Consider the following 9617-nt stretch of genomic DNA (forward strand, 5'->3'; position numbering starts at 1 on the left):
AATGTAAAAATTGATGTTTATTAACAAATCAAATGAAGTACGTTTGTTCTGTCGTATCTGCGGTTAAATAATAGTAATTCTGCGTAATCACCTTTAAATTAAACTTTCTTCAGTCCAAATAAGCCAGAAATGAGAGGTTTTGCAGCCGTATTAACAGGCGTTAAAGCTGTTAAAGTGACTTTTAACATCTCTGAGCTGCTTATGTGTCGTGACTCATAACAGTTACAATAACTGAAGGTTAATCAGGCTCAGGTGGAAGAATTCCTCGTTCTGTTTCACCACATTCGAGCTGAAAGCTTCTGCTGCTGCACTTTGTCTCCGATTGAAGCGGCCTTGGAGCTCCGAGCTTCTTTCCCCCGATGAGTCACTCCGTCTTTCTTCAGGAAGCGGCGCTCTGCACACTTACGTCTGAAAGGAGGCGTCGGCGCAGGCAGTGAATCGGGCTGAAGTCAAGGACTCTGCATCAGTGTTGCTCAGAACTTATTTTATTTCCCATGCATAGTTTGGACAAGAGTGTAGTGGAGCTGAAAAAATGTTTCAAAGGAAATAAAAGTGTTGACATTCGTTGTGATTTTCTCCAATACAGACATCAAAGGAATCATTAAGAAATGAAAAAGTCTGGTGTGAAAGTCCTTCGAGGAGAGCGATGGCGGGAAAAAGTGCTGCTTAACATAAATACATTACAAAAGGAGCTAAAACTAAACATTCAGCACAGTTTATACAACACAGTGCAACCAAACGGGTGCTTCACAGGACTCCACCGGGGGGGGGGGCACAGAGAGCGGCGACCAGCACATCTGTAAACAGCTGAGATGTGAGTGTGATGCTTCGGACCAGCAGGAACCACAGCTGAGTGGGGCGCCGCCCGTTTTACGCCAAACCAAAGAAAAATAGCAGAATTCTGCCTCGTTTTTCTCCTTCAGAGGTCAAAGGTCAAAGTTAGAGGTAAAAAAACTCAATCAGGCCGGCTGTTTCTGGGGTTAGAGGTCAGTCAGGCCACAGAACCCGGTGTTTCTGGGGTTAGAGGTCAAAGGACTCAGTCAGGCCACGGAACCCGGTGATTCTGGGGTCAGAGGTCAAAGGACTCAGTCAGGCCACGGAACCCGGTGATTCTGGGGTCAGAGGTCAAAGGACTCAGTCAGGCCGGCTGTTTCTGGGGTTAGAGGTCAGGAAGCTGGGCAGGAATGATGCGTTCAGCCGCCTTTAGAGGCGTCCTCTGTTGGGTCACAGCGGGACATGTTAACCGTGGTTAAACTATCGGGTCCAATCAGGACCGTCTCCGCGGTCACGTCTGGGCTGGATCGGGTTAGAGATCAGAGGTTCTGGCAGCTCTGGAATGGTTCTGCGTTAAAAACAGGGCTGAACTTTGGGCTGAGCCGGGCTGTCTGTCTGAAGGAACCAGGGTTCTGGTCAGTATCGGGCCAGAAGACAAAGCCCAAACGCAGACTGACGTGTCTGCTGGGATGTCTGAGACCTTCATGCTGAATCAAAGTCTCCAGGGCTCGGCTCAGTTCTACAGAACCGGCTCAGTTCTACAGAACCAGCTCAGTTCTACAGAACCAGCTCAGTTCTACAGTAACCGGCTCAGTTCTACAGAACCAGCTCAGTTCTACAGAAACAGCTCAGTTCTACAGAACCGGCTCAGTTCTACAGTAACCGGCTCAGTTCTACAGAACCAGCTCAGTTCTACAGAACCAGCTCAGTTCTACAGAAACAGCTCAGTTCTACAGAACCAGCTCAGTTCTACAGAACCGGCTCAGTTCTACAGTAACCGGCTCAGTTCTACAGAACCGGCTCAGTTCTACAGTAACCGGGCCTGATGGGATCTCACGGTCCAACCCAAAGACCGAGACACTTTCTGTAGATTTGTCTGAAGCTCATCAGCTGTGCAGCATTCAGATCTGCAGCCTCTCCTGAAACTTCGGGTCGCCCTCCTCACCGCGTTGCTACGGTAACCCAGAAGGGACAAACCAGACGGCAAACACACCCAACCTTAAGCTGGTGGTGTTGCCTGATAAAACTCACGGGTCTCTCTGTGGGTGGACTGGTTTCGGGCGGGGCTCGCCCACATGTTGGTTCTGGAGGGTCGGCTCCAAAAAAAGGGAGCGTGAAGCCTCCAGAGAGGAGTTTCAGAATCTTTTCAAGATTCAAAATGTGTCGCAGAAGCTCCCAAAGAGACTTCAGAGGAAAACCACGAGTCTGAAATGTCGTCAGCGTGGAATAAAACAAGACGAGCCTCAAACCGAGCTGTGGGCGTGTCCAAGCATCAGGCCCCGCCCACCCTCTCTGCATCAGGAGCATCACGGGTCCCAGCTGTACTGCAGCTGTGTGAGAGCGTGCACGTGCACGTGCACGTGCCTTCATTACCGGACCGAGAAACAAACACAATCATAATCAATTAAAAAAAACACAGAAGAAGAATGAGGTGGCTGAGTGGAAACTGTAACCTCAGATCTGGAGGGTTGCATCATCACAGCGGCGCCGCGGTCCAGTGTGACGGCGGCGAGGAGATCTTCCACATCTACACGGAGAAAAGTCCCTTCAACGCACCCGGATCCAAACGCTTCCTTCCAACAGTATGAAAAATATACAAATAAAAATACAAACGCTCTCAGACGCCAGGTAGGTAGTTTTCTGTTGACATGAAATCAGCGAAGATAAATATTTCACATTATTTCTCCCTTGTTGTTGTTGTTTTTAAAGAGAAAATAAAATTTTCTGCGTATGAAAGAAAGAAGAAGCGTTCTGAAACATCATCCTTCGGTAATTAGTAACATAGTGACACCAAACGCCTGCTGAAAAGAGCCAGTGTTGAACCCAAAGCATCAGAATTCTTCTTCTACAGATAATAAAACATCAACAACCATCCAGTCTCTGTCCCACACGGGAGAAACGACTCCCCCGGGTGGCGCTTCCTCTCCATCAGCTCAGAGAGACGTGGGCGGCGTCCCCAAACCGGCGAGCGGCGCCGAAACAGAGCGGGACACATCAGGAGCAGCCGCCTCGGCTCTTAGTGTTCCACCTAATTTGACCCATAGGAGGAAAACCTGTGAGTTCGTAACCAGCTGAGTAACAGTCATTCACTGTCATTCGTGGTGCTGCCAGCCGGGCGCCACTTTAGCTCCAGGAGGGGCGGCTGGCGGCGGAGAAGGACCATCCGAGCGCACGGCTCACTTCACGTGCTCGGCGCTGTGGGAGGAGCAGTAGTACTTCTTGTGGGCGATGAAGGTGGACAGGCTGCTGAACTTGATGTTGCAGAGGCGGCAGAAGCGCGAGTTTCCGTTCTGCACGGGGGAGACCACCGGCGTTTTGGTGCCGGCGGCCGGCTGGGGGGAGGCGGCGGGGTGAGAGGGCGGGGCAGCCTTGTCGGGAAGGTGCACGGGTGACACAGTCAGGGAGGAGGCCCGTGGGGGGGAGACAGGCAGAGGCGAGCCGGCCGAAGGCGAGGGGCTGCCGTTGACCAGCGGAGACGCCGGGGACGCCGTGCCGCTGGCGGCCTGCCCGTTGATGCTGTCTCTGTGGACCCGGGGCGCGGGCCGGGCCTGGGCGGTGGGGGAGAGGAGCGCAGCAGCGCCACCTCTGGGGCTGAGGCTGGGGCTGCGGCTGGCGGGGCTGCGGCTGGCGGCGCTGCCCGGCGGGGGCGGAGCCTCCTGCGGCGGCTGGATGGTCAACACCAGGCCGTGGGTGGTCTTGAAATGCTCCACCAGGTCACAGGTGATGGGCCTGTTGGGGCAGTAAGGGCACGCCACCAGGGAGGCGGCGGCGCCCACGCCTTTGGCGCCGGCTCCGGGCGTGGCTGCCAGCGCGCTGCTGGTCTGCGACGGCGACGCAGCACCTGAGGCGGGAAAGGCAGAGGGGTGCGGGCTGGACGCCGCCGCCGCCACCCACTCAGCGGGCAGCGCCTTGGCCTCCACGGGGTGGAGGAGGTCCGGCCGCTCCGCCTGAGGCCGGCTTTTGGGGGAGGTGGAGGCGGAGCGCTTCAGCCGCTGCAGCTGCTCCAGGGTGTGGGGCTGCAGGGTGGTGGCGGGGCAGTAGTAGGTCTTGTGGGCCAGATAGTTCTCTATGCTGTTGAAGCTGATGCTGCAGGCGGTGCATTTGTGGTAGTCGGTCAGAGGCAGAGCCGGGAGAACGCCGCCGCCGCCGCCGCCGCTTTGCCGTGGCGCCTCCCTGAGGCGGGGCCTCTTGCTGAGGTCGATGGGGCCGTCTCCTTCAGGGCTGGAGCCGCCGGCAGCGCCTGGAGACACTTCCTGCTTCACAGCCAACCCCAGAACAGACGGAGACGGCGCAGAGGCTGCGGCGGCGGTGGCGGCGGCGGCGGCAGCAGCAGCGGCGTTGGCCAATGCTTCAGTCCTGGCCATGTGGATCTCGTACATCTTCTTCCTCTTTCGTGTGCGGATGGGCTGTGGGAGGAAGGCGGCGTTGGTGGCCTTGGCCATGTGCACGGCCCGCTGGTTGGACGGGTCGTGGCGTGACGCGCAGTAGAACCGTTTGTGCACGGTGTAGTTTTCGTGGCGACTGAAGCGGATGTTGCACGCCTCGCAGAAGGTTTTGTTGGGGTCGTCTTCCTGGTCCTCAGCAGAACCGCTGGCAGGACTCTGGCTGCCTTCGCTCGCTCTTCCTCCGCCGCCGCCGCCGCCGCCGCCCTCCCCTTCAGAGGAGGACGACACCCCCTCCCTCCCTGCCGGGGTTTCCGTCTTCACCTCCACCAGCCTCTTGGAATCTGTTGCCCCGCTTCCTGCCGGAGGGTCAGCGTCGGCGGGGGAGGCGGAGGCGGCTCTGCTTGACGTCCCGACCAGAGGAGACGCGGCGTGCGACCCGCTGGAAGGCGCCGGGGCCGGCGTCGTCGATCCAGCACCCGAAGCCGAGCTGGCGCCGTCTCCCTGGTGCCTGCTGGAGCAGTACAGCCGCTTATGTGCATAGAAGTTGTTGATGTTGTTGAAGGTGATGTCACACTCGAAGCAGGTGGCTCCTTTGTGAGGCGGCGTGGCGGCGGCGGCCGTCGGTCCGGAGGGGAAGAAGGCGGCGGCGCTGTTCTGAGTGACGCTCTGGCCCTGTTTCAGGCGGCTGTGGACCATCTCTGACATTTTAGCCAGAATCTCTGACGCCTGTGGCAAGATGGCCGCCTCAGGGTTAAACATGTACTGAGGTAAGAACATGGCTCCTCCTGGACCGACGGAGCCGGTCCCGCCAACGTGGGCGGGGCTAGAACCCGGAGTGGGACTGGTGGGTTCTGCCTTCACAGCTGCGGAGGCCGGACTGGTGCGAGAGTTGGATGTCTGGCAGGTGGCAGCGGGTCCCTCCTGAGTCTTCCTTCCTGCCTCTTGATGCTCCTCCTCCTCCTCGCCATCCTCCCTGACCTCCATCTGCTCCTCTGACTCCGACTCTGACTGAGGCTCCTCTTTGATCTTCAGGTCCAAGCTCTGGGTCTCCGGGGAAACGTAGTCTCGGGGTGTGGCTGAGCCCCCGTTGGCCCCCGGGCTGGATGAGTCCGGTTTAGGAACGCAGGCGAGGGGCTCCCTCTCCTGCGGAGACAGCTGGGAGCTTTCAGCTGATGACGGCGTGCTCTGGCGAGGCGTCGGGCTGCGCTCAGCCGGGACTCTGACCTCCAGGTGGGTTCGGACGTGCTGCTGCAGCTGGGCAGGCGAGTCCGAGTTGTGGCCACAAACCTGACACTTCAGCACCACACCGGAGTCTCCTGGGCTGAGACCTGATGAGGACAGGAAGCGTTAGGGACAGCTAACACCCACTGACGTTAAAAAGTGGCGAGCGCGCGACGTACCCGTGGACAGCGGCAGCTTGGGAAGGCCCGGGCCCGGAGAGTAGACCTCGCTGCGGGATCCGGGCTGGCACACCATGTGGCTGGTTACCAGGTGGCTGTACAGGATGTCCCTGGTGGTGGAGATGAAGCCACAGCCGTGACACACCCCGTTCAGGGTGTCCGTGTGGACCTTCAGGTGGCGCTCGCAGTTTGCTTTAGTGGTGAAGGCGGACAGGCAGATGAGACAGACGAACGGACGCTCACCTGCAGAAGGAAGAACGGTGAAAAGAGGTTAAACAGGTTAACGTCTGTCGGAGGACGGTGTTGGGGTGAACTTTAACCTTTAGCATGCTAACTGAGGCCTGTAGAGTCTGAGATGTAGCTCTGGGCTTTTTCACCTTGGGGTGACCTTTAACCTTTAACATGCTAACTGAGGCCTGTAGAGTCTGAGATGTAGCTCTTGGCTTCTTCACCTTGGGATGACCTTTAACCTTTAACATGCTAACTGAGGCCTGTAGAGTCTGAAATGTAGCTCTGGGCTTCTTCACCTTGGGGTGACCTTTAACCTTTAACATGCTAACTGAGGCCCGTAGAGTCTGAAATGTAGCTCTGGGCTTCTTCACCTTGGGGTGACCTTTAACCTTTAACATGCTAACTGAGGCCTGTAGAGTCTGAGATGTAGCTCTGGGCTTCTTCACCTTGGGGTGACCTTTAACCTTTAACATGCTAACTGAGGCCTGTAGAATCTGAGATGTAGCTCTTGGCTTCTTCACCTTGGGATGACCTTTAACCTTTAACATGCTAACTGAGGCCTGTAGAGTCTGAGATGCATGACCTTTAACCTTTAACATGCTAACTGAGGCCTGTAGAGTCTGAGATGTAGCTCTTGGCTTCTTCACCTTGGGATGACCTTTAACCTTTAACATGCTAACTGAGGCCTGTAGAGTCTGAAATGTAGCTCTGGGCTTCTTCACCTTGGGGTGACCTTTAACCTTTAACATGCTAACTGAGGCCCGTAGAGTCTGAGATGTAGCTCTGGGCTTCTTCACCTTGGGATGACCTTTAACCTTTAACATGCTAACTGAGGCCTGTAGAGTCTGAGATGCATGACCTTTAACCTTTAACATGCTAACTGAGGCCTGTAGAATCTGAGATGTAGCTCTTGGCTTCTTCACCTTGGGGTGACCTTTAACCTTTAACATGCTAACTGAGAACTGTAGAGTCTGAGATGTAGCTCTGGGCTTTTTCACCTTGGGGTGACCTTTAACCTTTAGCATGCTAACTGAGCTCTTGGCTTTTTCGTATTTTCCTCATATGAAGGACCAGAAGACTTTCTACGATGTGTAAAACCTCCCAGCTAACTGCATAAGTGCTGCTCTCACCGCTGTGTGTGCGCATGTGAATCTCCAGAGAGCTGGCGCTGGGGCAGCTCTTGTTGCACTGTGGAAAGGGGCAGATGCGTTCGTTGGGGTAGGACTCCTTGGGCTTGTCCTGTGGGGGGGAGGACGCCGCGGCCGGCTGCTTCTGACGGCTGGCGCAGTAGTACATCAGGTGGGCCTGCAGGTTCCTCTCACTGCGGTACCAGATCCCACAGTCCTTACATGGGAAAATGTCCTCTGAAAGCCAGAACATTTATTAAAAATATGTTTCCACCCACACACATCGGAGAGGATGCTGCAGCTCACAGAGACACAAAAATTAAACAAACGCACACACTTCACCGCTGCGAGTATCCAAGACGACAAGATATGATTGCTATGGCGACAGTAATTATCATATGTCTTATGGTTTCTGACTACATCCAATAATTTGCTGCTGTGTGATCCTCCAGTGGTCACAGAGACTGTGTGACGGGGCCACGCTGCCCCCTTGTGGCGAGGCAGAGCATTACAGTTTCACCAGAACTGGTTTGACTCCAGTGAAAAAGGCTCAGAGGGACTGGCTGCAACACATCGTAACACCAGTCATTCAGATTTAAATACATCCAAATATAGTTTCTAACAGGAGCAGCTGCTTTTCTAACAAAAAACTCACTGTTAACAACAGCTGTGGCCAAGATGGCCGCCATGCCGGCCTGCTGCGGCAGGAGCTGGATGTCCGAGTGCAGCGCCGCCGGGTAGAGAGGCTCCTCCTTCACCACGAGTTGTTTCTGAGTGACGAGGCTGAGTGGAGGAGAGAGCCGGGCCAGCAGGGAGTGTGGGGGGGGTGTGAGGGAAGCCAGAAGCTTGTCACCGGCTGGGATTTCTCGGGTCACCTTGCAGAACAGCTCCTCACCTGAAGAGCATCACAGTTAACTCACTTCAGTCCTGAAACAACGCTGAGACCCAGAGGCCCAAAGCATCCGGGAAACTCACCTCGGCTGTAGATGGTGCAGTTAGCAGCTGAGAGGTCAGAGGTCAGCGGGAGGCGGCTCATCCAGCAATCCGCATCTTTACACAGCAGAGTCAACCCCGAGCTCTGCTGGGAACAGAGAGGCTTTAATGATTAAACTGATCAGCTGGAAACGAGGATCTGGATCCCCGGAGCAAGAACTTCCTGTTTGTCTTTATCTGTGAAAGTATTGATCACAACATCACCATCACTGATTCAAAAAGGGAGAAGGAAGGAGCCCACCCACTCTCTGCTGCTTAGTAACTAATAATCACTTCTTCGTTGGTATTTACTCTGAAGTCGGGCACCTTTGGGGCGTTAAATTTAACTTAAATATAAGAACTGTTCAGCCTGAAGCCTGGAACCTTCCACATTGTTCCTTTGAGTGTTTTAAGCGCTCGCTCCCCTGAGCTGGGCGGACCAGCTGATAATCACCAGCATTAATTGCTGTCATTTGAGGGAACGTGTCACATGTCACCGCCGCCGATTACAACCCGAGAAGGAAATGAGCTGAGAGCGGGCTGAACAAAGCGGCCGAGAACATAAAGAAGAAGAGAAAGAGGAGGGGAGGATCTGATGAGCCATTCAGACGGCTGCCACAATAAGATCCCCAGCGGATACAGCATGTGCAGGTATGAGAGGCGCAGCGCACACACCTGTGCACACAGAGCACAATCAGGCCTTTGTTCAGGAGCCTCAGCAGCAGCATCTCCTCTGAAGCTCCTCCCAACAGGTTTATCCCACGTTTCTATCACAGAGCAGCAGAACCCGGGTTCTGACTGGGTCTGACCTCCTCTGTGGGAGGCCCCGGTCCATCTGAGCTCAGCTGAGTCCACCTGAGTCCAGCTGAGTCCATCTGAGTCCAGCTGAGTCCATCTGAGTCCAGCTGAGTCCACCTGAGTCCACCTGAGTCCAGCTGAGTCCAGCTGAGTCCATCTGAGTCCAGCTGAGTCCATCTGAGTCCAGCTGAGTCCACCTGAGTCCACCTGAGTCCAGCTGAGTCCAGCTGAGTCCAGCTGAGTCCATCTGAGTCCAGCTGAGTCCAGCTGAGTTCAGCTGAGTCCAGCTGAGTTCAGCTGGACTTTAAGCTACTTTAACGGTGATTCTGTGGTTATAAAATCAGGATTTTATTAGAGCAGAGCGACAGTCAGGAAACGCTTTAATAAGTAGTCTTAATGGGCTGATTTTAGTCCCAGTTTCTGACAAAAGAAACAGAAAAACATGTGACTGAGAGCAGCTTCAGCTGGATTAATGAACTGTTTTTACTGAAACTTTGGAGCCTGAACAGAGCAGCTTTACGGGGACTTCAGCTGGATTAATAAACTGTTTTTACTGAAACTTTGGAGCCTGAACAGAGCAGCTTTACGGGGACTTCAGCTGGATTAATGAACTGTTTTTACTGAAACTTTGGAGCCTGAACAGAGCAGCTTTACGGGGACTTCAGCTGGATTAATGAACTGTTTTTACTGAAACTTTGGAGCCTGAACAG

At 54.7% G+C, this 9617-nt stretch overlaps 1 protein-coding gene across 2 annotated transcripts in view; it reads right to left on the bottom strand.

The window, feature by feature from the left end:
- Positions 1 to 463: 463 nt before the first annotated feature.
- The window catches only part of zfpm1 (zinc finger protein, FOG family member 1), a 121251-nt gene continuing 112097 nt past the window's right edge, over positions 464 to 9617 (bottom strand). For both annotated transcript variants that reach the window (XM_072386736.1, XM_072386737.1), the window contains 5 exons: positions 8113 to 8215; positions 7793 to 8032; positions 7141 to 7374; positions 5780 to 6022; positions 464 to 5707 (listed from right to left, as the gene is read on the bottom strand). In XM_072386736.1, the coding sequence (XP_072242837.1) occupies positions 3171 to 5707; positions 5780 to 6022; positions 7141 to 7374; positions 7793 to 8032; positions 8113 to 8215 (3357 nt within the window). In that variant the 3' untranslated portion in view covers positions 464 to 3170. The remainder of the gene's footprint in view (positions 5708 to 5779; positions 6023 to 7140; positions 7375 to 7792; positions 8033 to 8112; positions 8216 to 9617) is intronic.

Source organism: Leuresthes tenuis, unplaced genomic scaffold (genome assembly GCF_036924035.1).
Source record: "Leuresthes tenuis unplaced genomic scaffold, fLeuTen1.0.hap1 SCAF_5, whole genome shotgun sequence".
Taxonomy (NCBI): Eukaryota; Metazoa; Chordata; class Actinopteri; order Atheriniformes; family Atherinopsidae; genus Leuresthes; species Leuresthes tenuis.